This window comes from Curcuma longa, chromosome 4 (genome assembly GCF_044706935.1).
Source record: "Curcuma longa cultivar G26 ecotype Majalengka, Jawa Barat chromosome 4, ITB_CL_G26_1.1, whole genome shotgun sequence".
Classification (NCBI taxonomy): domain Eukaryota; kingdom Viridiplantae; phylum Streptophyta; class Magnoliopsida; order Zingiberales; family Zingiberaceae; genus Curcuma; species Curcuma longa.
The window spans coordinates 10,815,996-10,843,769 of NC_133864.1; the positions used below are offsets into that span (position 1 = coordinate 10,815,996).

A 27,774-nucleotide genomic window follows, 5' to 3' on the forward strand; every position below is an offset into this window, starting at 1 on the left:
GCGGTTTTTATCATGTATGGATCAATTTAAGGAAAAATAATAAGAAAATGTTGGGCAGGGAGAAATAGAATATAATTATTTTTATTTGTACAGATCAATTTAAGATTTTTAAATTGTCTCCTATCTAAGGTAAAGCTGTTAAACAAGTCAATACGTGATAAGGTAGACTGCTCCATCAAAAGTTTATCATATGGTAGAATGGACTAGCTCACCATCTTAAATAATGCACATAAGAAAGGTGAAAATAGATTGGGCATATTCGGATTGGCATCTTTAGATGTCGGATAGGTGTATTCGAGTTGACAAAGATAAGTTAGATGTATCGGATTGGTCTAGCAAAGATAGGTTTGTATTCAGGTTAGCGTTTTCAGAATCAGTAAGAGTATTCAGATAGATGTCTTCGAGTTTCAGGTAGGCGAAAATAGACTTCTTAAGGGAGTGTATCAATCCAACCTAATCTAAAGTGACTTTCGATTTAGACAGAGCAATCCACAAACATGTAAACAAAATAAAAAAAATATTAAAAAAAAATAAAAAATTTAGATTTGATTTACAATTTAAATGAATTAAATTCATAAATATATTGAATTTTTTATTTTAATTTTAATTTTTTTTAAAAAAATTAACCCACGATCAATTTAAGTTGTCATGAAATAACCTGCATAAATCATAGGCTAGACCGATCGATCTATTTAAATTTATCTTAAAATAGATTGATAAAATTTCAACCTAATCTATTAAATTAATTGATAAGACAAAGAGCAAAATATCGATTAAATAAATTAATTGAATTTAAAAGGTCAGTTAATTCAAAAATTTATTTTATTCATTTTAAATTTCATAAAATTAATTTGAAATATCATTATTCATTCGATTTTAAAAAACATTAATTTGATTTCATTTTGATTCCATTATCACATCAAAAAAAATATACCATTTTAAAAATCAATAAACATATACAATAAAAAAATAATATTTTAATAATTTAAAATCCTATAAAAATATTATATAATGATAAAATTATTACTTTACATAGACAATCTACCAAACTACAAACTTATTTATTAAAAATAAAAAAAACAATGTTTTAACAATTATCCTTAAAAAAATAAATTAGAAGGTACATGATAATTCAAAATAACTAAACACGTTTGAGAAAATAAAGCCAAGAAATTGAAGGGAAAATGCCATTAGAATTGAAAGAAACTTCATTTCATGCTCCTCCCCTAAACTTTCATGGTTATCAGAACTCTATAAACTGAAATTGCTCCAGGATCTTGAACTACAGACATCTAATCAAATTTCAAATGATGGTTATTACTTCTTTTTCACTAAAAGATCATGAATTAATAATATCAGCAAAATGATCTAAAAACAGACATTACACAGGGATCCAACTCCCATTTCCTAGGAAACTCCTATTTGTCGACTTCGACAAGCAGCATGATAAAGTTACAAGAGTAGAAAGTAGTCGACTACATCTTATTCTGGAGCTTGAAATGAACAAGATCAAATTAAGGACGCATAGAAAAGTTCTCAGCTCGAAAAATCAGTTTAGGTTTAATGTATTGAAGCTTTGTTGATCCGGCGAGGGATGATGAATTACTTGTAATGCTGTGAGACCTCCCACACAAGCTTGTCCATGAACTGACATTTCTTGTCAAAGCCCCAGCCTGGATTGCTCTGCAGAAACCCCATCAGGAAAAATATTAGATTTGGATTTAGTGATTACTTCGATTGTAATAAAGATGACAAAATTGGATCAAAACAAAAAAGAACAATGTATAGTTTCTTCTGCACTGGAGGAAAATAGTCATAACTAGTTTCAGAAAGCACATCAGGACTCCAAGAAAAGCCAATAAGTTTAGAGTTCATAGTTTTGAACTAGATCTATGAAGAATTTCCATGAAACAATGCTGATGAGAATGACAGAAATCAGCGTGTAAACCACAACAGAAATTACTCAAACACAACAGATAGCATAACCTACATGAATTGTTGATGAACAAAAAGATACTTTTTATCCACAAGATAATCATCAAGAATCTGGGAAAATCAAATATATCCCTGAAGGAACTAAATGAAGCAAATGCATGATGAATTAATGAAGTGATGCCATGAGAATCTTTATGATTCTCTGTCCATCTATATGTCTGAACCTTTGTAGCACTCAAACCTCTCACTAGGGATGATGGGACCACAATTCAGAATTAGTCTCTCATCTATAGATAACATTGTTGGTTTGAGTATTGATTTTTGAATCTCTAGTGTGAAGGATTAGGAGCTAAGGCCATTTTGAACCACAAAGTTACACAAGAATCGGTAGGTCAGTACTAGGAATCGGGTAGGATTCTACTTGCATTAAGGGAGATGGTCCTTATAAAACTGATGGACAAGGGTGGTGGCTTGATCCTTCAGCAGCCACACACCTATACAATGCACTTCCTTAGTATTACTACAAGCTATTTTATAAAGTTTACTCGTGAAGCGCATTTTCAGAACAGAATGATTGGAAGCAAATGCAATATAAACCTTAAATGAAGATATATGGCCTATTAAACTATATATTTTTTATTTTTGAAATCTGTGATACAGTATAACACAAAAAATTAGCAAGAGTAAAACAACCTGAAGAGAAAGAACAGCTCGCTCAGTAAACTTCTTCACAGAAGAATGTGCGTTCTCTGGAATAGTCTTTGCCACCCTCTCCAACTCTTCCTGTTGTTCCTTAGCAGTAATCACATCAGGCCCACAATACATATCAATAAGTTCTTTCTTCAAAGGCAACTTTTTCATAATTTCTTGTACAGCTTCCTGTCAAGAAAATTGCACATCAGACATTCGTGAAATACTATACAAATATGTCTAAGTGCTTAGACACACAGCTGACCCTGGCAAATGGAACTAACAGCTTGTTGCTGTTATTGTGTCCAAGTGCTAGCTACGACTAAAATGTCCACAATTGCAAAACAAAATTCATCCAAGTTATGCAGAGGCATAAATAGTAGCAACACTTGCTTTTGTATAGTCGCTGCAGTTCTTTGTATTGAAGCCTCTAGGTTTTTAGGCACATTAGTTTACCAAATAAAAGTATGGTGCCACTGGGGAAAACAAATCCATTATATACGGATAATAACAGAATTTGTAGTAGAAAATAGAAACAAAAATGCCAAGTGAACAAGGACCACTAGATGATACCACCAATTTTGTGCCGTTAATTAATTATGGAACAAACAACAAAAATGAAGTGACCAACATAAGCCTATATCTCACAAGTGGTAAATAGTGGGTGAAGTAAAGTTTTGTAAGGGGAGAATCAACAAGTGTCAAGTAGCATTCATATGTGATCTTATTTAATGATGTACAATAGTAGTTAACACCCAAAAATGTTTGATTTGAATAATCCTAAAGAACAAAATCTCTAAAACAATTCAAAAAATTCTGAGCTGCAACCTAATTAATAAGAAAGAAAAAGGCATAAGGTTCCGACACAAACCAATAGTAAGCAAAACATGTCTTGTGTATAGCAAAAGCTTTCAAAACTAATGTGCAGAAATGTTATAATGTACATGACATAAGTTTCTAACACTGCTATTACTATACAAGCTTTAACATGGTAGGTCAGTTACAACATCACTTACCATGTCTAAAGACGGACAACAATCCTCGGAAACCTTATACCAAAGACCTAGGCCTAGTTTACATGATTGCAATTCAAGATTTGATATGGAAATAGAAATGATCACTTTCAGTTGAGAATCATCAAATATTTATCATAAGGTAAACAGATCACAGATCTACAGACAAAATACAAAGTAAGGAGCATGAATCACCTCCCATTGTTCATGGGTTTGGAACCCTTCGTAGGCCATCAAGAATGGCTTAGCCTTCTGCAGTGCTTCCTCAAGGGACATCGGAGGCTTCTCATCGATATCTGGATTTTCAAAATTAACCAAGTATTCTGGCTCATACTCAATCTGCACAAACAGAAAGATTAGAGAAAGCAAGACACCATAGAACAAATCTGCCCAGTGTCATGAAACACAGACCATATTGTTATAGTGTTGGGCATCCAAATAAGCCTGCACCAGCGGAGATGGCAGAGCTCTCAAGCTCATCTCTTCAAATGCTTCATTCAGTAGATTCATCTTCTCTTCTCCAAGCCTCTTCTCCAATTTCTCTCCATCAGCATTGTTTCCGAGATAAATGCCAATGTCAAGTTCCTGTTCCTCCGCTCTTCCTCGTCCCCCGGATCTTCCGCCTCTCCCTCTTCCCCGCGTCATCGTTCTACCTCCTCTTCCCCTCCCGGGGCCTTGCCCGCCGCCCGAACGAGACAACACCTCCACAGCCCTTTTTACAGCCTCCTCCCGTCCCAACCTCAGCTGGCTCGTCGTCTGATCAGAGGTTTCCGGGCCAGACCTAGGAGCTGGTCTCTGCCGGAGATGTCGATTCTCCTCGCGCGGCCGGGCATCTGATTCAGCGACGCGGGTGGGCTTGCCCCTCCCTGCGCCAGAGGGTCCAGGGGACAGGCTCCGAGGAAGCGGCGCGACTTCATCCGAGCCAGCTAACTTCGGTTTGTCTCCCAGGTCGGAGGGGACTTCCCCCCGCTTGAAAAATATCGGCTTTTTAGGACCGGCGGAGGATTCAAAGGAATCGGAAGGCGGCGGCGGCGGCGGCGGCGGCGGTGGGGCGAAGCGCCCGCGGCCCCGCCCTACAGCAGCAGGATTCCCGGGGGGCATCCAAGACGAGAAAGAGGGGAGGACAGGAGAGGACGGGAGGACGGGGGGTTGGCCTCTCCCGCGTCCAACGCCCGGCGAGACAAAACCATGTTCGTCGCCGTCGTCGGGAGAGGGGGGTTGGCCAGGGACGCGGGTCGGGGGTCCCGAGCCCCGGCCTCTTCCTCTTCCGCCGCCACTCCCACCACCAGACAAGGTGGAGTAGGCAGACAGGGCGGTGGCCGCCTTGGGGCGGCCGCCGGGGACGGCGGCTAGCTTGCCGAAGGACCGCATGTGGCGTTCGCTGCTCTGCCGCAGATGGATCAGGAGAGTGGGCGGCGTAGGGCTGAGAGATTGCGATCACTTCTTAAGGAATTAGGGAGAGACGAGCGAGCTCGAGTCAAACCAATCAACTTGTTCAAGTTTCGCTTGAGTTTAACTCAAGTTCGATCCAAGTTTCATTTGTTCATGATTAATGACTTTAGAAAATACAAATAAATTCTTAATTATTCAATTTTAATAAAAAACACTTATACACAATCAAACTGGATTTGCCGATGCACAGAACATGCAACTCTTCGAGAGAACAAACTTAAAAGTTGAGTTTTTGATACAACACCATAGCAGTTGATTCATCCTTGAGATCCAAGGAAGCCTATTATTCGAAGTAAACTTTTTCCAACTCTCTGGAAAACAAACTGGAAGATTAATAACGACACATTGTGAATCAGGCGTCATCGAGTGCAAGAACACCCGGAAGAGGCTTGCCCTCCAGCAGCTCCAAGCTAGCACCACCTCCGGTGGAGATGTGGCTCATCTTATCAGCGAGCCCTGCTTTCTCAACCGCAGCCACCGAATCGCCGCCTCCGATGATGGTCGTCACGCCATTGCCACTCAAGTCGGCTAGCTTCTTCGCGATCGCCTGCCGGTAAACAAACATAAGATGCTTCACAATCTACTTTAACTGAGAAAGTGATGGAGTTATAGTAGTGCTTTTGATCATTTATACATCGGTTCCGGCGGCAAATTTTTCAAATTCAAAGACTCCCATGGGTCCATTCCAGATGATGGTCTTGGCAGCGTCGAGGGATTCACTGAATGTCTTGATGGAATCAGGGCCGATATCGAGACCCATCCAACCATTGGCGATGCTGGAAGCTGGCACAACCTGAAAATGCAAGAAAAAAACCACAAATTATCATCAATTGGAGTCTTATGTGAGGCTGCAAGTTCATGGCGTCAAATAAGTGTTTCCATTCTTGTGCAATCTATTCTTCTTAATTGAAACAACGATCGATATTAAGTTGTTACGATGCGACAATTTAGTTTGCTTAACTAACAAAAAGAAAGTATAAGAGCAAACCATGCTATTGGCATCAGCAGCAAACTTGTCAGCAACTACAACATCTGAGGGTAGCAACAAAGAAACCCCCTTAGATTTGGCTTTCTCCAAAAGTGAAATTGCAAGCTCAAGCTTATCTTCCTCGACGAGAGATGATCCTATAGAGTATCCTTGTGCCTTGTAAAAAGTGAATATCATTCCTCCGCCGAGCAGGAGGAGGTCTACCTTCCCCAACAATGACTCTATCACCCCAATTTTGGTTGAAACCTTAGATCCACCAACAATGGCAGCAAAAGGCCTAGTAGGGTTTCCTACAGCTCCAACAAGATAGTCAAGCTCCTGAATAGAGGAAGGAGGACAATCTTCAGAGTGATACAAAATTGAAAACAACAGATCAAGGAAAATACAGCAAATTGCATACTTTTTCCAATCATAAAATGAATAATACTGTATTATCAACAAGAACATATCCAGGAATCCTCAACAAAACAAGAATTGAAGTATATATCATACCTGGAACACACAATAAGGATAAGCTAAGAGTTTGTTAAGAAATCAAAAATACCAATACCTTCTGCATCAGAAAGCCAGCAACAGCAGGCTTCAAGAATTTGGTAACCCCCTCCGTCGAAGCATGCGCCCGGTGAGCTGTGCCGAAGGCATCATTGACATAGAGGTCAGCAAGCGATGCTAACTTCTTGGAAAACTCTGGGTCGTTCTTCTCTTCTTCTTTATGGAACCTCACATTCTCAAGCAGCAGAACACCTCCATCTGGTAACGCAGCCACCTTCTTCTCTACTTCTTCACCGATACAATCATCAGCCATCTCAACCTACAAAATCTTTATCTGAGAAACTATAAACATCGAGAAAGAATTGAAGTAAAAGTTAAGTTTTATGCATACATCAACACCAAGAAGTTCAGAAACCCTAGGCACAAGGGGCTTCAAACTGTATTTGGGGGTGACACCTTTAGGGCGCCCCTGAAAGATTAATACTCACAGTTAGTTCTCTATTAAGCATATGATAGCAGATACTAGGTTAAATTTGGAATGACTCCTTGCTATGAACATACAACAAAACGGAAACGAACAACATACGTATGATCAAACATCTGTAATTGTGATCCTACAGTAGAGGGAAAGATCAAGATAAGCTAGCCTCAGGAAATTTTGAAGATCCCCATCTGTGATGTTCACTCCGCGCGAAATCCGTGATGGAGATGACGGAGAATGAACTAAAAGCATAAGATTAGATCAGGGAGTGAGAACGACCAGATGACTGCAGAGGATCACTTTGGCTCCGTGCTCGATCAGGTGCTTGATCGTCGGCACCGCGGCGCGGATGCGGGTGTCGTCGGTGATCTTCTGGTTTTCATCCAAGGGCACGTTGAGATCCACCCTCACGAACACCCTCTTCCCTTTGAGGTCGTCCCCCTTGAGGTCTCCCACGCTCTTCTTCGCCATTTCTCCGATGAATCAGCTCGAGCACCGATGCCGGAAACCTCGATCGGTTCGATCGCGAGCTGGAGACGAGGAGGAAGGGAGTCAAGATGCTCACGCTAAGACGTCTGACGCTAACATGTGCTGGGCTTCCAGAATGTTCCTGCCCTTTATGTGCAACGTGGCCGTCCCAAATGAACGGTTGAGATGAACGGAAAAGTTGGAGTTTTTTTGATTCGGTATATATATATACACACGCTCGTGCGTGACTCGTGATCCATCGTCCATCACACGATTGTGAGTCAGATCTAATCGTCCAAATGTAGAAATGCACAATGTTCTACCCACCTGACTCCCGCCGCTTTCGGTCGCCCTTGCCTTGCCGTCCGGTCACTGTCGCCCATTGGACCGGACCCAATCGACGCGCCACTCGCCGACACATCGGCTGGCGTCAGATTTTCGATCGAATTGTGACTGGAATCCGGTGAAATTTGATCGGAACACGGCCGATAGTACCACGCGACGTTTCCGACCAAATTATGATCGGATTCTGACTAAATCGCGGCTGGAGGTTGACCGATCGGTTCTTTCATATTTAGTTTTTATTTTTAAAGAGGACCGCTTGTGCTCGACCCATAGATCGAGCCACCTTGCTTAGCCAAACACAATCTAGATCTTATCGGATCAGGCACCTCTAGATTAAGAAATTTAATATTTATAGAATTATAAAAATCCATATTAGGACTTAATTTGGATTTTATTTTTAGAGCGAGGGCGTGGTCGTTGGTGGTTGGACAGCGGGCACCCTGTTCGCTGTTCTGCTTGCATTTCCCAATCCTCTCCTCATCGCACCATCCATTCCCACTAGGACACTGCCTCCTTTTTCATCCGACGACACATCCACCGATCCACCAGCGTTCTCTTTCTCTCCCTCCGCCGTCTCTTTCACGCCACAGTCCCCAGAGGGCTGCCGCCCTGCCCTGTCCCTCTCCCTTCCTCCATTATTGCTCTCTCCTCCTGTGGCTCCTCCTCTGCCCAGCGCGAAAGAAAAAGGCCCGGATTGCATCGGCCCCCCTTTGGGCCTTTGGCGTCCACTACTTGAGCCAATCGACCACGTCCCCGAACGCCTATCGCCATCCCTCCGTAGAACGTCCGCGACGATCTCCCTACCCTCTCTGCGGCACTTTCCATCTTTTCCCACAATAAAAATGCATTTTTTGGAAGGTATGCTCACTTTTTTTTCCCCTTCTTTTTTTTCAAAGGATCCTTCATCCCTTTTCCATTGGAAGATGAAAGCTTTGTTCTTGCAGTAAATTGATTGTGTGGTCAAATGGAAGTGTTTCTGTGGTTATCGATCCATCTGAAGACCTATGGTCTTTTGGAATTTTAGCTAGGATTATTGTTCATGTATGGCATTTTGATTTTGGGTATTTTCCTATTTTAAACAAACACTTGCGAAGCATGTCAAAGCTTTACCTTCATGAACTCATTTCCCCCTTCAAAGATTATACTCTGATCTATTATATTCTTTTTCTTTCTTCTTAACTGTGTCTATTGCAGATTTTGGATTTGATGACTAGCCTCATGAACAATATGGTAGCCTCCTCGCAAACACATTTTGGATTTGTTTCTCAATGTTTAATCTTAACCATGAATTCAACAATCAGTTAGTTAGGTTGCCTGAGCATGTATAATTTTTGGGATAATGAGGCTATCAGGCACTCAAGGTCATCATCATCACTCAGGGTCTGCACAATCTGAGGAATCAGCCTTGGACATGGAGAGAAATGTATGTAATCACTTGTATTCATGCAGTCCATCTCCTCTGCAACCTATTGCATCAGGTGGCCAACATTCCGAATGCACTGCTGCATACTTCTCTTGGCCAACCTCAACACTGTTACATGGTGCTGCTGAAGGTCGAGCTAATTATTTTGGGAACCTTCAGAAAGGAGTATTGCCTGCACATCTCGGCCGGTTTCCAACCGGGCAACAGGCCACGACACTGCTTGATCTGATGACTATAAGAGCATTTCACAGCAAGATTTTGCGTCGCTATAGTCTTGGTACAGCAATAGGATTCCGCATAAGGAAAGGTCAATTGACAGAGATTCCAGCAATTCTCATCTTTGTTGCTCGGAAAGTTCATAGAAAATGGCTAAGCCACAGTCAATGTCTTCCATCTATGCTTGAGGTAAACACTACTATTTTAGTTTTCTTCTTCTTTAAGGACATACAGATTGTGTATAAGGATGATTAATGTTATTGACAATATAATAACATTACCAATGGTGCATTAGCTTTGTGCTTCCTTCCAAAGTTATTTGTAGTTGTTGTATGTGTTTATGGAGTTTCGATCGACCATATAAACGCGAGAAATTCATTTTGATGCAGCCTAATTCTTTCTGAACAGGGACCAGGAGGTGTATGGTGTGATGTCGATGTGGTGGAATTCTCTTATTATGGTGCACCAGCACCAACTCCTAAAGAGCAATTGTACAATGAGCTTGTAGATGGATTGCGGGGAAGTGATCCATGTATCGGTTCAGGTTCTCAGGTACATTCACCTTCAATTTGCTTATCATTCATTGTAAACCTTTGTAACCGATTCGGGCAGACATAGCATATGCATAATGTTAACAATGATAGAGACCAGCATATCCTTATTCTCTGGTTGATGCATAACCAGGTTGCGAGCCAAGAAACATATGGAACTTTAGGTGCCATTGTGAAAAGTCGAACGGGTAATAAACAAGTTGGTTTCCTCACTAATCGCCATGTTGCAGTTGATTTGGATTACCCTAACCAGAAGATGTTTCATCCTTTACCACCTAATCTTGGCCCTGGAGTTTATCTGGGTGCTGTTGAAAGGGCAACATCCTTTATCACAGATGATGTTTGGTATGGGATCTACGCCGGAACTAACCCAGGTAAAAACGAACTTAATAGTTCAAATTGTTACGGTTTATAACGCCTAGTATTTACATGTTTCATCTGTATATCCTTAATGCCTTGTCCAGGGCTTGTTTACTATCCTAAAAATGGCTAATCACCTAGGTGTAGAATTGAGTCACTCAAGCAAGTATAGGAACACACAAACTAGCGATCGGGTAATGCCTAGGACAATAACTCACCCGCGAAGACTAAACCAATCCAATCGAATATGATCCCAATTTTCCTCAAAGTAGCTCGCTAGCCACTTAGGTGGGGGATCCCGCTTCTTCAACATGTTAAGGTCCGGGGGCAAATTCAATCCGACCTAAAATAGCTTATGATGCTCCGAGAATTTGCATGTTAAGGATAAATGGAACTCGTTAGTTGCATGTATAAAGGTTGGAGATGGACTGGAGGGTGTCATTTATCTCAACTTCTCGGCCTTTATGATTCCGTATTGTAACTCTTACTTCGTAATGCATCTGCAGAAACATTTGTGCGGGCAGATGGTGCGCTCGTTCCTTTTGCCGATGACTTTGATGTGTCTTGTGTCACCACCACTGTGAAGGGGTTGGGTGACATTGGAAATGTCAAGGTCATAGATCTACAATCACCGATCGGCAGCCTGATCGGGAGGCGAGTGGTCAAGGTTGGAAGAAGCTCTGGATTGACGACCGGCACTGTGATGGCATATGCCTTGGAGTATAACGATGAAAAAGGGATATGCTTCTTCACTGATTTTCTTGTTGTGGGTGAGAACCAGCAGACATTTGATCTGGAAGGTGATAGTGGAAGTCTCATAATTCTAACAGGACAAGACGACGAGAAGCCACAGCCGATAGGGATCATCTGGGGTGGGACTGCCAACCGGGGAAGATTGAAACTCAAAAGTGGTCATGGTCCAGAGAATTGGACAAGCGGAGTTGATCTCGGTCGCCTTCTTGATCTTTTGGAGCTTGATCTTATAACGACTAGCGAAGAACTTCAAGGTTTACTTTTCTCATCGAACTATATCATTTTCTTCCTCGTATCTATATTGACATGTTCGACTTGTGTTCCTTGTTCTCTCCATTGTGATCAAAGATGCCCTTCAGGAGCAAAGATTTGCTCTAGCCGCAGCTCTTAACTCTACAGTTGGTGAATCATCTCCTACAGAATGCACCCATCCAAACGAAAAGATCGATGAGATATACGAACCAATCGGTATTAGTAACTCTCGATATCTCGCTCGCGGAGGTGTGCTTCTGTTCCAGATACTAATCCATCTTGTGCAGGTGTTGAATTTCAGGTAGATACTGTTGAGGTGGCAAACAACGTCGAAGAACATCAGTTCATCCTGAATTTCAGCACTTCCCCAGTGCGGCGGGATCAAGAGGATGGACCGGAAAGGAAAAACCTGTCATCATTAGCGAACTCGTCCGGCGAAGATCTGTGTGTCTCTCTGCATTTAGGCGACCGAGAACATAAAAGACAACGATCAGATCCAGCATTGAGCATCGATCACTAAACACAATGAAGCTAGCTGCAAGAACAAATGCATCAGTAAAGTTTATGTAGGGATTTGAGTCAAGCCCGAGCTGAAAGGGCCGAGCAGGGTTCTAAGTTCAAATGAAACACAAATGTCTTGATCGGAGGAACATACCGACTAGACCACCGATATGGTTGATCGAAGTTTCCCTTCTTATTTTCGCGCCACTTTTTGATGTCTTCTGATCACATAGCTCTCTTTTCAGCCATGAAGAGGCTGGCTATCCAAATAAAAATTCTTAGTTGTGATGGTTGCATTTGCAATAAAAGTTGTCTCCTTTCTGCAAGTAAAAAAGATTTTTAAAAAGCTCAAAAGATACACATCATATAAAAGAATATTTCAATTGCAAGAATAAAAAATAGAAAACTTTAGTGAAATGTTCTTCAGAAATGATACACAACTCAGAACTGGAAGACAAAATACAATTCAATCTCATAAATCTGTCTTAAATGACAAAAGCCCATAACAATAAATAAATAAATAAAGACTGATACATGATTTGAAGAAAAAAAATTGAATCCAATTCTGAGTCTAAACCTTACAAAACATACAGATGAAAAAAAAAATGAAAATAAAATAGAGCATGATCAAACCCTATCAGCATGGATTCCAGAGTTAGTTATGATACAAAGCAAGTTCCAGTTCATGCTTAGTTAAAACTAACAAAATATGTCGAAAGAAACCCGTATCAAACACTTTGGAAACTGACTCCTCACTCTTGCTTTTTGGGCTTATGGATCTTCACATATGGAAAGAAGCCGAAGAGGAGAACAACCTGTGGCTCCCAGCCGCGCTGCTGCGCCCGGCAGAACATCAGAAATGTGTTTGCAAAGTATGAATTGAAGCCCATGAGCACATGCCACCACGCATGACCCTGAGGGTTAATATACCAGTGTGATAATTTCTTGCAGAATATTCTGTCGAACAACCAGCATAAGGTCCCCAGGGAGATAGTCAACACGTAGAGCTTGACAAGCCGTTTAGCTGCAATATCTTTCGTTTGTATGTAGTACTTGTACATCCGAGGGACACAAAGAAGGCAAAGGATGATATAGTGTATCTTGAAAACTATTCCAAACCGCGCGAAGAAATGAACCACAGCAAAGGCAGCACCATATATGACCAGAAAAGTTGGCATAGTGCTCCTGTAGTGCCAATCTGGCGAGTAAATAACATAAAGATAAAGAAGCATCTCCCATACCATTGGTGTTTCGTCGCTCTGCTGTAGTCTGGAAGAGATCACAAAAGCATGGAAAATTGTTATATTCAATGCACAGATAGAAAGCCTGAAAACATAAATGCTAAAAAAGGATCAGGGTAAATGTTGTTACTAAATTTTCAGAATTTGTCACTACAATTTGTAGAAATGTACCCTCCAAACAACAAAATCTATACTTAAGGCATTAGAGTCGTAAAAGTAGATTGAAATTTGGAGACCAAGGACTATATCCCTTCAATTTTGATCTTACAAATATATTTTTCGTAAAAAAAAAATCTTTCAAGTATGTGAGTTTACCTTTAAACATGATATGAAGTGTCTTCGGATTTGGCCACTAACTAATGTATCTAAGAAACCTTGTTATTTAGTATTATCTGTTCAGAATTTGGCATGATACTGGACAAAAAAAATGATTAAAAATAAAATCCTAAATGGAAACTGATGAAAAGAAAAAGACAAAAATCAAAGTTTGTCACTAACATCTAATAGTTTTATGCAACCTTGTTATTTTAGTATATCTGTTTAGTTCTTGGGCAGGTTAAAAGAAAATATTAAATAAAGTCCATAATGGAAATTGATGGAAAGAATAAAAGCAAATCAAATAGTTGCAGGTTATAATATGGGAATTTAGGATATATAACTTTATTCCAACATCAATAATTGTAAATTTTTATTATTAACCAACTTCTAATCATGTAAATCATGATTGTCAATATTGGTATCAGTATTGCATTTTCAAAGCACATAGGTACTCGGCTATATTGAATCAGTGGGATAGTGATTGATGAGAAACAATTCTTAACAATTTAAAAAAAATATATATATATATATATATATTTATATATATATAATAACAAATAAGTTTGTTTAATAAGATTAAAAAAATAAAAATTCTAATGATGACGTAACTTATATTTCAGTAAATATCAGTATCACACAAGTAAAATTTCTTCCAAACATTAAGTATTCGCATTCAACTATTTAAAATTTAGTAATCTATCATTTTCGCATCCAATAGCTTCATAATCTACAATTATCTCATCAATTCTCTTTGATCAATACCCACTTTGAATTAGTCATTTATTATTTTCCATCTCTTTCTAACAAAATTAATTAATAAATAATTAATACCATGGTTTAAAATTTCAAACTGTATTACAGTTTTGATTTATGACCGAAACGATACGATTTCGATACTATATTGTGCTATGCTGATAAAATTTCGATATTTTTTAAATATAAAATATATTAATAAAAATAAAAATTTAACTTAAATATTTAAAAAATTAAAAAAATACAAGATCTCCAGTATGATAAATAAATAAACTTTATTATATATTTTTTAAAATTAAAATAGATAATATATATATATATATATAGATATATATATAGTTATATAATTAATGGGATAGTTCTATTAGAGTTTAATTAAACATATTTAGATTATTCCTACGATAGCTAAGAGTTGATTAAAATTATTAAGCTATGTTTTAATTAAAAAACAAAGTAGCACCTCTGCACGTGCGTGCACGCACGACCCCTCTACTACGGCCGCGAAGATCGCACTACCCCGCGACTGCCAGACATGTTGGTCTCTGTGCCGTACAGATTGGTGGGTGAAACAAAATATTTTGCCCGTGTCATCCGATACGACACGAGATTTTAAACCATGATTAATACTTGATAAATAACTACGTGTTTTCAAGCTAGAGGATTAATAATCAACAAAAATTAATGTAATATAAATAGCACTATATAAAAACAAAATAAAATCAGAATCTGATTAGATAATGTGATACAAACTAACACATGCATAATAATCTGATATTAAAAGTGAATAAATATTATCAATAATCTGATACTAAACAATGAATAGATAAATAAATAAATAAGTCATCTGATTAAACAAATAAATAATATTATTAATTTGATTAATCTGATATTAAAAATAAATAAGCAAATAAATACCAAAAAAATTATTAATAAGATTATCTTATATCAAAGACAAACAAAATAAATTAATAGTATCGTTATTAATAAATATATATTATTATTATTTTTAGATAAATAAATACAATTCTTGATAATATTATTAATAGTATTGAAATGACATTAAAAATGAAATAAATAAATAAAATTTTATGTACAGAATAATAAATAATAAAATGTTATTAATAGGATCATTATTATTAAATTCAAAATTGCGTTTCAGGTGTAATATTATATAACCTATTATATTATATAATCTAATTTTATATGTGTAACACAAGGAACACCCTAGGTTTTGATGCCGGGAAAAGCTGCTCCTTCCGTGAGAAAATCTCCTTTCAGATCAATGGCAGTAGACTTGCCTTTTCCTCAATTGGTAATGGGATCTCTTCCTCCTTTCAGAACTAAACCCCATCCTTGATTCTTACAATGTCACAACAGATGATTCTGCCAACCACGATGTGAACAACATTTATGAGGCATATGAGAATTTAAAGCAATAATATACAATATATGAATTTTTAATCATGGCATTTATGAGGTATATGGAAACAAGGACTTCTACCATAGATGTATGTTTTTCCCCTTTGAGTCCTACATATCTATCAGTGTGCTGCTAACAGAAATTAAAGATGGTCACATAGAGAAAATTACATTGCAGCCAACAGAAATTAAAGATGGTCACATAGAGAAAATAAGATAAACAATCATAAGTTGTTATTAGTTGAAAAGAAAATTCACAGAGACAAGCAAAGGAACTTACACATTTTGCAACGTGGCATGGAATATCATGCTCCCAATTGCAAGAATCATATTGGAAATATGAAGAACACTAAATCTTTTCTCAAACCCTTGTCTTAGGGCATTTATCAGGCCAATGAGCGCCAAAAGAATGCAGGGAATGTTTGATATAGTGTTGTAAAATTCGGCAATATATGAAGAATATGCATAATTCTCCTCACAAAGTTCAGTAGTAGATGTCACAGGTCCCCAAAAGCTTGATATTCCTGCATCCTCCATTTCTCAAACTAGAATAAAGCAGAAACTCAAACTAACATAACAACGAAACCCTGCAAGGAAGAAAACAACAAATTATAGAATTATTTAGAACAATAATGATTTCTAAAATAGATAATTTTGTTTTCATAAGTTCTCTGCTGTTCTACGGCAATGAAAGTAGTAAGCATGCATGATCTATTAAACATTCCATCCCCTAATAGTATACATAATACGTTAGAAAGAAGAAGACACAGAAGTGATCCCCTATAATCTAGATAGGTAATCTATTAGAGTGGTAAGTGTAAACAATAATAAATATGCTAAAACTTATTTAATTAATTTGTATATTACTAGGTATATAGGCTTATAACCCTGCATAGAGCTAAATGGAGGTACAAAATTCGTGTAGCCGAACCCCAATGGCTGCAAAAAGAATGGTTAGATGAAGAGAAAAATTCAACAAATTACAGCATTGTTTTCATAGGCTTATTATATACAGAAGGAGAGAAGTTCTGAATTCTGATGAAGAAAGCAAGAGCTGGTTACCTTGGTTGGAAACTCAAAATAGAATAGGCAGGCTAATTTTATTCCATAACTATCAAACTCCACGTACCATAACTGAAGAAACATTGACAATCGCACTAAAATAAGACCACAAAGTTACGTATGCGTAGTTTCCAAAACTACAAAAGCTACCTTTTTAACACTCAATAATGTCTCAGACCTTCTACAATCCAAGTTAGTGTATATGCAAATAGGATCCAAAATTGTTCAAACTACAACTAGTGCCAAGCCGTTCCCTCCAAACAGTCAGAATCCAATAGATCAACAAGCCAAACTATACTAAACTACCGCAATCAAACAAGCATAATAACGCTTCAAACTGGATCCCCACACGCCATTATCCTCTGGTAATCCGAACAACAGACGCAGCCATTTCGATCCCCAACTCCAAACACGAACGAGCAAGATTCGTAGGAAGGCATGGATGCAGAAATTGGGCAAATAGGCTGGGAGAAAAAGGAAAATCGCACCTTTGGGAGTCGCCGACGGAGTGGAGCGACGATCGACGCGAGATGCGATTAGGGCTGGGTGACGATTCCATCATTAAATTATTTTATTAAGCTGCTTTCCTCTGCTTTATTTATTCTTTATGGCTTTTTTCCATTAATAATTCGAGCTGTTGTTTTAGTGAGAGGATTGAGCCGGGTTTACAATTGAACCGGGCTGCTGGATCCGGATCGGGTTCAGAATATTGAGACTCGTGGCTAATTATTAATACATGGAAAATTTCATCCCCCGATTTATGCCATTTTCAAAAAAAACCTTTATAATTTTGCAAATGCGGTGAAGTATGAGATGAATAGAAGTCTGAAAGAGTTGAGCAAGATCTCTTAATTTGGTGAATTCTGAAGGAGAGCCTTCATGTGCGTGTAGATTATGATTTGTTTACCCTAGCAGGGTGAATTTTAGTTGAGGATTTTTTGATCAGTTGTGATTCTTTTTAAAAATTTTTTATTAAAATTATATATAAAAGATAGTAGATCAAATCGTATATAGACCATTTTTAAATTATATATTTGACTAAAACTAAATTTATTACTAATGTTCTTTTCTCTATTAAGATCGATTTACAGCATAGGGTTTGATATATGTTGAAGTGTTGATCAACAGCTGCCTTTATATTTGCACAAGTAATGCAAATGTAGGTCAATGATAATGTTAAAGGATGAAGGAAAATTAAGAACAAGTGTATCCATGAGGTAAATCATACACATCAATCACCTTGATAAATATTTGCAACTATTGCATGTAGATCGATATATTCTTCTAGGTACTAAAACAGAGACAAAATTGGTAGTGGTTAGCAATTTGACAGCAGAGATACCTCATTGCACTTGAAACCACTAGGCCATGGAGAAGGATGAAAAAAGCTCCATTCGATGCTCAAACGGTGCGTCTATTAACAATCCACCTCTACCGGAGTGGCTTGTGAGTTGTGACTTCCTGACTTAAGTGCTATAGCAAGCCTCGACTAAAATAGCATGCAATGAGCAAAAGCCCTAGAGTGAGGATATAGAAATCTGAGAATTGGGCCATTCCCATACGAGTTCATAAGGTCGGGATGACTTCTCTTCTGCTGGAAGACATAAGTTTGAGTTTCTTCTGAAAACAGCAATTTGGGAAGCAAAACCTGGCTCCATGTCAGCTGATCCACCAACCCCGCTAAATTCAACATGGTAGTTATGCCTGGCCGAAAGGTCAGTGGCCCAGCGCTCGAACTGCTCTCTCGTCCACTCGAACCTGTGGTCGTGGTTGCGGAACTTGCATGGTGCTGTTTTCTCTTCCGATGTTGGTGCAGCTGACCTCTGCAGAATGGGATTGTATTCATAGTTGGGTGTTGAAACGATCAGTATTCTAGGGCAGAAAGTGCCTAATGCGATATTGCCAAACAGAGATGCCTGATCTTCTTCCATATGCTCAATGACCTGCATTCAAATAATTTGATGGATAAGAGATTATGCAGGTAATAGTCAAGTAACCAGCTAAATAACGGTGGGTTAATTGTTAATATCGCATTCTATTGTCAGCTATAATTTTAATTGTTTGAACTATTTTCCATTTGCTCAACATTTTCATCTTCCTTGGGATTGTTCGTTCTCTAATATCCTTCAAAATTGAAAAACATGATCTAGAAATTCCATCTGAACACAGATACAGTGAGTCATAATTACTGCATATTATGTCGGTCCCATCTCATAATGACAAGAACAGTGAAGAGAAAACCTCTATGTCGGCTCACCGAATCAGATTTCAATCAAACTCAACAAAGGAATCTAACTAAATATTTAGTACCTCTAAGCAAGTGCCAATATCAAATCCAAAAACATGGGAGTCAGGAACTGTGATTGATCCATAATAAAGAACAGCATGTCTGATGCTTGTGCACGTGCCTGAATTCTGACTTAGCTTTTGGTGAAGAATCTGAAAATTGGAAAAACCAGAAAGTTTAAGAAGCTGGAAATGCAATCGACAGCGAAAGATGGAAGACGTTCTTAAAGTTCAAACTTGAGAATGACATTGGTATATGCTACTATAATCTGAAAGGACTCACAGTGTCTGTAAATATAGCTCCTAAAAACAGTGACAACAGACGTAACACAATACCTTCGCAGCGCGTGTGAGGCCCTTTCGAGAGATATCCACGCCAACAATCTTCTCTAAAGACGTTGCATGATCCAACAAAGAATCAAGAAGGCTACCAGATCCGCATCCAAAATCCACCTTCATTAGGAAATACAGTCAAAGTCTTTTATTATGGAAAAAAAACGAAAGGATGTTAACTTGCATGAGCATTAAAATTTGAAAATCTTGACAAGAAAAGGGAACATAGCAAAGTAGTACCAAAGTGGCAGCACTAGATTCATTAATGTGCTTAATTGCAAACATAACCCTCTGCTTTGAAAGAGAAGGGTTGAAAAACGCTTGTTCCATTCTGTCTTCTAATGGTGGTTCAGCAACACGTAAAACCTTCAGCGAGTACTCCAACAAGCAGTTGTCTATGATAAAGAGAAACATAAATATTTCCAATTTTGCTCATCACTAAAGAAGTTTAACAATGAAAAGTTTCACAATTTAGATGTCATGTAAACTTTGACTATAAGATCAAGAATGCAATTACATCCATTCTTGGAGTGTAGATGTAAAAATATATAGGGAGAGCTGGTGGCAGTGTGAGAAGGAAAATTATATTTTAAATATTGATAAAATTATAAAAATGAAGATAGTATGAATAATAGGGACAAAATAGCAAAAAAAGCGAGACAAAACAACTATAATCTTAGCAAAGTACAAATCATATAAGTTTTATGATAATCTAGGAATTAAGAATGGGGAGGAAACTATTTATTGGATTGTGAAGGCTACAGAAAGGAGATATACAGACTTAGGTAACGTTAAATGAATAAAAGAATAAAAAAAATACAATTTGACAATAATGCAATTAAAAAACATGAAATCAAAATTTGATAGACTGTTTATGATCCAATAGATAATTTAATTTTGAAAATTAAAAACTACCGTATATTTGAGAAATATAAATTTGTTCATACTGATAGATTAAGTGATGTTAAAAACTTAAAAGAAAATCACAACACGTGAAAATGTGCAGATTTACTTGATATTCCTATTGAAGTTTGGAAAATTTTAAGTGATCAAGGAGCAATTCAGTTAACTAAGTCAGTCGATAAAATTTAAAAATAAATAAGATGCCTGAAGAATGGAGAAAAGACTTAGTGCTTGTTTAAAAGAAGAAAGATGATATACAATATTATTCTAATTATTGAAATATCAAGTTGATGAGTCATGCTTTGAAACTTTGAAAAAGAGTTATCAAGAGAACAATAGAAGGTGAGAGTAACACTTCTAGAAATCAATTTAGTTTCATATCTGGAAGAATAACCATAGAAATTATTTATTTGACAAGACAACTAAAAAATTTAGAGATAAAAAGGATTTCCATATGATTTTTATTGATCAGAAAAAGATTATAATAGAGTTTCAAGACAACTATTTTAATGCATTTTGGAAAGGGAACCTCTAATTTATATTGATGTGAAAAAATATGTGCAATAATGTCGTTACAGCTACTAGAAGTTATCTTGGATCCATTATTCAAAATAAAGGAAAATTGTTGAAGATATAATTAATAGGATAAAACAAATGATCCATTCAGAATCTTATGTGATTATCATATCTATTGGATTTTGTAAGACCTGCCATACTTACTGATAAGAGACTGGAATTGTTAGGAAATAACACATCCACGAATTTAATATAAAAGAGATTAGAATGCTAAGATGAATGTGTTAAGTTACTGGAAAAGATAAAATAAAATACTAATATTCAATATTAGGTGTAACTCCAGTGAGAGAATATAGGTTACCGATCTAAAATTGTTGGCGTGATGCCTTGATGATTATGGTGATGATGATGATGATGATTGATGACAAAAGAACTACAACTACAGATAAAAGTTTAGAACTCACGAAGAGGCATTTCTAATAGATGTTTAGCAGTCTCGCCTGCTGCAGCCAATATAAGATCTCTAGAAGGAATGTCAGTAACGAATAGTGCAGTTTGGTTGACAGACAACTGAGTAACACATGCTTCAATCTGGTTTATTACAGCACCAGTCCCTACCTCAAACTCAAACTCATCTTCACTTTCTAAAGGATATTTTTCAGGATCTCCTATCTTCACCAGTGCAACGGCACAACCAATACAAATCAAAGATCCATGTGATGGGAATATACCAGACTCTGGACCATCAATACTTAACATAACCATTCCATTCTCCACTTTTCTGTCAGGATGATTCTTGCAGAATGATTCCAGTGGACTACTTTCAAGGCAGTAATTCTGCTTCAGTCCTAAGGTAGATAGACACAAAGAAAATTCTTTGCAAACATTTTCCATACTCACAGTAATACCATGAGCAGATCCAAAAGAGGATAATGTCTCCACAGGAATATCTAATTGTTTAAAATACTTATCAAACCAAAGAAGAACTTTTAGTGCAGAAGAGTGAATGGCATCAGATTCTTTCCTGTTAGTATCAACAAAAGAACCCTCGAGTATTAATTGCATTTTTCTCGACAGTATCTTTACTTTGCATCTGAAAATATCAGAACTATCCATATTCCTGTGGCCAACATCATCTCTATCTCCTCCTATTTTATCAATTACTTCAGTTGAGCTCAGTGGACTAGATTTCACTAGAGTATGTGATAAAGAAGATTCTGTGTCATTACTTGTAACAGAGAAAACGGGCTCCAGTAACCTATGTTGATGACAAAATGCACTGAGAAGATCTTTCGGAGTAGGACCCCTCCAGTTGGAACGCCCAGTGTATTCAGTGGGTAACTCAGATACAAGAATTGCCTCTCTGGATAATTTGTAGTACCCGTCAGGGACCTTAGAAAGAAGCATTCTGAAAAACCAAAATCAGTCCAATATATTCTAGAGAATAATGATACTTTGTTGGAGAAATTGAATATAAAAGTCAATTTTACATCCCCCAGAAAGTCATATGACAATACAACAAGCTAGTAGTTATTAAAGAAAAATGAAACCTGGTGTCGATAGCAGATCACAAGTATAATACTGAGTTTAAATAGCAGAACGGAGTAAAAGGTCACAAAAGAGATATCAGAACATGTGCAGATAAACATATGGTCAACAAAAATTGGAATCTCATCTACCCAAATGATGCCAGTAATATATAACATGTCAAAATGATGGCTGAAGTCTGATGATTTTGGTTTAAACCCATAACATTTACCCATAGATAAGTTCAGTCATATTCACGTAAATCACTGATTTTGAAAAAGTATAGTCAAGATATAGATTCTCTAACACCATATGGTACAAATTTACAAGCTACTAAAAAGCTAAAGAAAATTTGGACAGGAGAAAAGGAATGAAACATGTAGAACAGCCAGAATGAAAAAGAAGCATCTGGTAAGCGAGACAAACCTATAATAAGAACAGATGGAGACATTTTCTTGGTATAGATTGGTGGTCTTCCATGAGTATCCAATATTAGCTAAGATGGCATTTCCATAAACATATTGCCCTGAGAGACATGAAGCCCTTTGATTTAGCATCAACTCAACATTTCCTCTTGTGCATCTATATAGATCTGATGAAGCCTCACAGAAAGGAATGTCTGGCAAAGGGAAGTATAACTTCAGCTCAGAAGAAGCCTTGCCAACTGTCCTGAAATACCAGAAAACTACGTCAGCAAGATTATCTATCATTAATATGCCAACTCTCGAAAAAAGGTATCGAAACTAGAAAAAACAATTTGCAATATGTTTCAAACCTTGAGACTAGAATTTGAGAAGAATCCCTAACATTCAACTTCTGAGCAATTAAATCAAGGTAGTAATCATCATCAGAGACATCAACAGTAAGTGCTTCAACATTTTCCTTGATAGAGCAGGGAATATGTAGTGCTTGTATTTTTAGAAACCCAAGAGAATCTGAATCACGACTATTTACTGATGCTATAGTCTCGGAAGAATAGGGAACTTTCTTCCAAATCCATAGTCCATCATCAGCAGTACACAATTCAGATGATTTTCTGGCAGCATCCAAAATAAGTGATGAAACCAAAAGAGGATCTGATTCTGCTTTATAGATAATGATTTTGCAAAGGTTATTAACCTTCACATCACATGAGGCAATGGCAGATATGGGAATCATACCAAAATGTTCTCTATTTGCTTTAAGTGCGACACCAAAATGCCCAATTAATGGATGAGATGATGAAAGGAACTGTCATAAGTTGTAAAATGTATTAGTAGCTATAGACTCCAGTTCCATGAAGAGAACGGTAGTGTTAATGGGTTTTTTTTTTTTACATTTACATTACATACATTCAAAGGGATTAACAGTTCACATAAAGAAAATCATTAAAAAAAAAACAAATTTAGTCAACACCTAATAAATTATTATATAACAAGAAAAAACAGATTCATCCAGGGAAGATAATACCAAACATTTCATACATTGTTTACAAGTTACATAATTGACTTATTCAACAAATTATCCAAATTTGATATAAAATTACAGTAATTTGCATGGCAAGAAAAATGGAACATATGATAGGGTTTTTTTTATCAATTCCCAAAAAAAGAGAGGCATAATTCAGGAGAAAATTTAAATAGGATAACAAATGAAATTGAAACTAGAAGAGAAATGACGGACTAAACTAGGGAATTAATTATGGCATGACAGCAATATTAGTATCTTCCTCTCCAATTTGACCACCAAGACCACATCAGGATGCTGGGGCAAAACACCCCCAAGGCATAGCCAAGCCGGTCACCATAAATTGCCACAAAAGCAACAGTGGAATCCCGGCAAAACCGTGCGACCATAACCTCCCACATGGGGGTGTGCTTCAGTTTCTTGATTTATCTCTCTACAGATGGATGTGGAGCCAGCTGTGTGGGGTGCCCGGGGTCAGCATATGACCTTTTGCCGTAGGATGCTAGGGCAAAACAAATTGTCTTGATCCTATAGGCGTTATGGAAATAGTGTTTGATTAGGATTCTAAAAGGTGGTAAAGAGAAAAATCAAAGTGATTTTAAGCAAAGAAGAACGGGGATTATGCTATATCATTCAGCAATGTGATTTGTTTGCCATTTTTCACATAAGTGATATTGCATGTGCCATATATAAGCTTTATTCAGAGTCAAAATTAGCATGATACTAACATATATGATCAGCATACTTAGTAGAATACTAACATATATGATCGGCATACTTCTTGCAACCCAGAACAATTTTAGATAATTATGTTCTAAGAAATTGCAAGGTTGTTATGGTAAAAACATAAACATAAAGAATTGTGGTCCATAGCTTACCCCATCAGTGAAAAAACCAGAGATACGTTCAACTAATTCTTTTGATGCTTCCTCTGGAGTGGAATCATTTGTTGAAGGCTGAATATGCAGCTGCCAAAAACCAATAGTTAAACACAAAAACATCAAATAGCTAGATAAAGAAGCTTGTGTATCATCTGACAACCTCTTCAGAGCAAAACATATGCAAGATTACCTTTTTCCAACCATCAATAAATAGGATTCACAGAATAAGGAAACACAGCATAAGGCATATTATGGTAAAATGTTTTACCATATATTATTACTATTATATAGAGCAGTGCTATCACAATCTTAGGCCACATTTACTTTTCAAGAATAACACATAAATTTGCATGGTACATGCATAAGAGAACAGGAATAAGATGAGGTTTTTCATAGTTTTCACCCCGAAGGCTGACTATGTAGGAGAACAAATGTGATAAAATGAAATAATGAAATCAGTATATGAAACATTCACAGATCTAAGTTTGCTATTTATGGTAATCAATGAATGACATTTCTACACTAAATGAAACATTCTAGATCACCAAAATGACTTTCGTTAGTTTTTGATTGGGCAACTCAATTTTTTTATGGTGAAATTATAAATTCTTCTCAGTATATTGAGGCCTATAACTAACTCTGGCATACACTGTATAAAACATGCTTATTCTCACACTGTGAAAGATGTCTTTTTATTGCTGGTCTGAAAAAAGAAAAATATCTGCTGAGGAAAGGAGGAAAAAACATCAAGACCGAACATACAAAATGGAAAGAATATAACATGAAATAAAATTTTGGGTATTATTATATAAATGGTTATGACATATAAGTGTCCTGCTCATTATAGATGTCACAATAACAACAAAAGAACAACATCTGAGAATTTAGACTTTCAAAATGTATACATAATCTTGTTAACAGAGGGAGAAGAAAAACTTATGGACAAGGTGGAATCTATCTAAACATAGTAGCATACTCAAATCTTTCAATTAAATAAGTCAAAAATAATAATAATTAGGTGTCATGTCACTATGCCCCAATAAAACTATTTAGGTTTAACATAATAAATCCATGTTATTATTAAACACAAGAAAAATAATCTGAATAAATATAACACAAGAAACAGATTAAAGACACTCTTGGAATGATATGGAAGATCCTTTAAATTGATATGTTAGACTATAGCTTTCATGTTTTTCATTACAAGATAGATAATGAAAGAAGTAGGATTTAATAAGAGCCCTTGCGCAACCATAGTTTTTTTTTCTTCTCATCCCCTTACGTCACTGTTATTTGAAGTTGATCTTCAAAACTTCATCGTCAAATAGTGGTCACGTCCTCAGAATATATCCATGAGAAAGAACTCATGACCAGTATTCCCCTTTCACATGATCAAGGAAAATAATAAATCGAAACATTCTAAGTATTCATGGGTATTTACTTTTTAGAGCTAAGTCACATGAGCTTGATTCTCTCGTCACTCTGTTTATGACTACTCCAAGCATCAATCTAACAAATAGCTGTATATTTTTATTGAATGAAATTAACAACATAAAATACTGATTCAAGTTATCTAGATGAGAATAGAGAAATGCCATACTTTTTCAACAGCAATTCTTGCAGCAGACTGCTCGGCATCTTTCTTTCTATTGTATGGTTCAGAAGTAACCGAGAGACCTGGTAGATCCAGATGACATCGATATAAAATCTTAGCCTGCTGTGGAATGGTCAATCCAGGGCAACCATTCTCAACATCATCCTTTACCTCCTCAATCCTATAAGTTGCAGAACTACCATATTTCTGATGAATCAGAGCCTTAGGTGTCATTACTGGTCGTTTTATGGAAAGCCCTGGTTGTTCTGGAAATTCCATAATAACCTTGATTTTTTTTATCACAACCATAAGTATTCTCAAGTTAGTGACAAACCAAACTAGCAGTTCCCAGGTAAATATCCAAACAAACCAAACTTCATCACCAAAAACTACAAAAAATAAATAAAGAAAGAAAGAACAAAACCAAAATGTAATGTATTCTCACATATTATGAACATTAAGAACTCTAGAATATCTAAAGCAGACAATCAATATATATGGCAATACATGGAATCAAGTTTTATTGCCAATGAAGATTTTGAGATTTAGCAAATCGCAAAGTGTTATATGTCATCACAATTTACAAGTAATAACAGGTTTAAAAAGCATTACAAAAATGTTCGTCATATAACTCCTATCCGTTAATTTCTCATGATGCCTACATATATCCATGCATAAATATACATTACAAATATGTTTGTACATTTGATATCCTCTTTTTTAAAATATATTTGTATTTTTTTATTATTGTAATTTAAGTGTTTATATTTGACTTTCATTTTTTCTTTAATAAATAAATAAATTATGTTCACTATAAGATCCTACATTATTTATGGAGGAAATTTATCTTCCCTCCAATTTTTTATTTTTTAGTTTCTCAGTGAAATATCGCTAATATAATTATACACTCTCCAAATTATTATCCCAGTCATTTTCCACACAAAAGTAATAAAAAATATTTTAAAACTAATTAATTCTACTAATTTTATCCCATTAATAACTGAAGATTTTAGGCTGGCGTTAATAACAAGCACAGAAGACGAGCACACTAATCGAGCCCAAAACTCGTCGTGAACATTACTGTTCGCACCACCAGCATCGTTTCCCTAGTTTTCGAACACTGACATTGAAATAAATATTTTCTTAAAAAAATGGAACAGAAGCTTGAAAAAGGAAGGAACCTCGTGTTCCATGATCAAAAGACACACATTATGCTCCGACCTACAATAAGAACAAGGCGATCTCGCTGATTATAACAAGAACAGAAACGAACAACACGCTGATCGAACCCAAAAACACGCCACGAACATCGCGAGAGAAAAACATAAAACAAAAAAAAAAAACACAGACATCACAATCTTCCGCATCATAAACATGCGATCAACCTCGGATGTGGAAAGTTTACATAAGAAGCAACAACAAAATGGAAGAAAGCACTTGAGCAATTAGGTTTCAAAAAGGGATCGCCTACCTTTCTCCCTCCGCCTCCAGGAGCCCTCTGCGGTGAGGAGCGTGAGAAATCAGTGAAGAATAACGCACGCTCGATTACTTGCCCGAGAAGTCAACAAGGACGAA

At 36.9% G+C, this 27,774-nt stretch overlaps 5 protein-coding genes across 8 annotated transcripts; 1 reads left to right on the plus strand and 4 right to left on the minus strand.

The window, feature by feature from the left end:
- Positions 1–1,346: 1,346 nt before the first annotated feature.
- On the minus strand, positions 1,347–5,043 carry LOC141827691 (uncharacterized). 2 transcript variants are annotated; one of them, XM_074715004.1, is made up of 5 exons: positions 4,050–5,043; positions 3,834–3,977; positions 2,629–2,814; positions 1,584–1,683; positions 1,347–1,541 (listed from the first exon to the last, which is right to left on the minus strand). In XM_074715004.1, exons 1-4 carry the CDS (start codon positions 5,007–5,009, stop codon positions 1,603–1,605), a joined length of 1,371 nt encoding a protein of 456 aa, XP_074571105.1. In that variant the 5' UTR covers positions 5,010–5,043; the 3' UTR covers positions 1,347–1,541; positions 1,584–1,602. The 2 variants fall into 2 exon arrangements, with proteins under 2 accessions (XP_074571105.1, XP_074571104.1); XM_074715003.1 differs by having other exon boundaries at positions 1,347–1,683.
- Positions 5,044–5,292: 249 nt separating this feature from the next.
- Positions 5,293–7,628, minus strand: LOC141826397 (phosphoglycerate kinase, cytosolic-like). Its single transcript, XM_074713643.1, has 6 exons — positions 7,331–7,628; positions 6,962–7,039; positions 6,629–6,889; positions 6,079–6,396; positions 5,725–5,883; positions 5,293–5,637 (listed from the first exon to the last, which is right to left on the minus strand). The coding sequence occupies exons 1-6, from the start codon at positions 7,520–7,522 to the stop codon at positions 5,443–5,445; spliced, it is 1,203 nt and encodes a 400-aa protein (XP_074569744.1). The 5' UTR covers positions 7,523–7,628; the 3' UTR covers positions 5,293–5,442.
- A 792-nt stretch (positions 7,629–8,420) lies between these two features.
- On the plus strand, positions 8,421–12,237 carry LOC141828499 (protein NARROW LEAF 1-like). 2 transcript variants are annotated; one of them, XM_074715942.1, is made up of 8 exons: positions 8,421–8,722; positions 8,809–8,905; positions 9,059–9,692; positions 9,912–10,055; positions 10,188–10,428; positions 10,921–11,421; positions 11,516–11,635; positions 11,707–12,237. In XM_074715942.1, exons 3-8 carry the CDS (start codon positions 9,204–9,206, stop codon positions 11,937–11,939), a joined length of 1,728 nt encoding a protein of 575 aa, XP_074572043.1. In that variant the 5' UTR covers positions 8,421–8,722; positions 8,809–8,905; positions 9,059–9,203; the 3' UTR covers positions 11,940–12,237. The 2 variants fall into 2 exon arrangements, with proteins under 2 accessions (XP_074572043.1, XP_074572042.1); XM_074715941.1 differs by lacking the exon at positions 8,809–8,905.
- Positions 12,238–12,423: 186 nt separating this feature from the next.
- LOC141826398 (alkaline ceramidase-like) lies at positions 12,424–17,270 on the minus strand. Its single transcript, XM_074713644.1, has 3 exons — positions 17,202–17,270; positions 15,932–16,238; positions 12,424–13,189 (listed from the first exon to the last, which is right to left on the minus strand). The coding sequence occupies exons 2-3, from the start codon at positions 16,186–16,188 to the stop codon at positions 12,673–12,675; spliced, it is 774 nt and encodes a 257-aa protein (XP_074569745.1). The 5' UTR covers positions 16,189–16,238; positions 17,202–17,270; the 3' UTR covers positions 12,424–12,672.
- A 656-nt stretch (positions 17,271–17,926) lies between these two features.
- LOC141827309 (small RNA 2'-O-methyltransferase) lies at positions 17,927–27,692 on the minus strand. Of its 2 annotated transcripts, none has more exons than XM_074714527.1 (10): positions 27,671–27,692; positions 26,206–26,484; positions 24,603–24,692; positions 23,054–23,508; positions 22,705–22,947; positions 21,216–22,159; positions 19,573–19,727; positions 19,336–19,452; positions 19,024–19,152; positions 17,927–18,656 (listed from the first exon to the last, which is right to left on the minus strand). In XM_074714527.1, the coding sequence occupies exons 2-10, from the start codon at positions 26,476–26,478 to the stop codon at positions 18,231–18,233; spliced, it is 2,832 nt and encodes a 943-aa protein (XP_074570628.1). In that variant the 5' UTR covers positions 26,479–26,484; positions 27,671–27,692; the 3' UTR covers positions 17,927–18,230. The 2 variants fall into 2 exon arrangements, with proteins under 2 accessions (XP_074570628.1, XP_074570629.1); XM_074714528.1 differs by having other exon boundaries at positions 26,206–26,465; positions 27,671–27,685.
- Between the last annotated feature and the right edge of the window lie 82 nt (positions 27,693–27,774).

Coding starts and splice junctions, on each gene's coding strand:
- LOC141826397 (XM_074713643.1), bottom strand. CDS start 7,522: ATGGCGAAGAAGAGCGTGGGAGACCTCAAGGGGGACGACCTCAAAGGG. Junction 7,040..7,330: donor TGATCCTCTGCAGTCATCTG/GTCGTTCTCACT, acceptor TTAATCTTTCAG/GGGCGCCCTAAAGGTGTCAC. Junction 5,884..6,078: donor CTGCTGATGCCAATAGCATG/GTTTGCTCTTAT, acceptor TTGCATTTTCAG/GTTGTGCCAGCTTCCAGCAT.
- LOC141828499 (XM_074715942.1), top strand. CDS start 9,204: ATGAGGCTATCAGGCACTCAAGGTCATCATCATCACTCAGGGTCTGCA. Junction 10,429..10,920: donor CTACGCCGGAACTAACCCAG/GTAAAAACGAAC, acceptor ATGCATCTGCAG/AAACATTTGTGCGGGCAGAT. Junction 11,422..11,515: donor GACTAGCGAAGAACTTCAAG/GTTTACTTTTCT, acceptor TTGTGATCAAAG/ATGCCCTTCAGGAGCAAAGA.
- LOC141826398 (XM_074713644.1), bottom strand. CDS start 16,188: ATGGAGGATGCAGGAATATCAAGCTTTTGGGGACCTGTGACATCTACT. Junction 13,190..15,931: donor CATGCCACGTTGCAAAATGT/GTAAGTTCCTTT, acceptor GATCTCTTCCAG/ACTACAGCAGAGCGACGAAA.
- LOC141827309 (XM_074714527.1), bottom strand. CDS start 26,478: ATGGAATTTCCAGAACAACCAGGGCTTTCCATAAAACGACCAGTAATG. Junction 24,693..26,205: donor CAAGAATTGCTGTTGAAAAA/GTATGGCATTTC, acceptor GGTTTTTGGCAG/CTGCATATTCAGCCTTCAAC. Junction 22,160..22,704: donor TCCATCTGTTCTTATTATAG/GTTTGTCTCGCT, acceptor TTGGTTTTTCAG/AATGCTTCTTTCTAAGGTCC.
- LOC141827691 (XM_074715004.1), bottom strand. CDS start 5,009: ATGCGGTCCTTCGGCAAGCTAGCCGCCGTCCCCGGCGGCCGCCCCAAG. Junction 3,978..4,049: donor CCCAACACTATAACAATATG/GTCTGTGTTTCA, acceptor CTGTTTGTGCAG/ATTGAGTATGAGCCAGAATA. Junction 2,815..3,833: donor AAACCCATGAACAATGGGAG/GTGATTCATGCT, acceptor TTTTCTTGACAG/GAAGCTGTACAAGAAATTAT.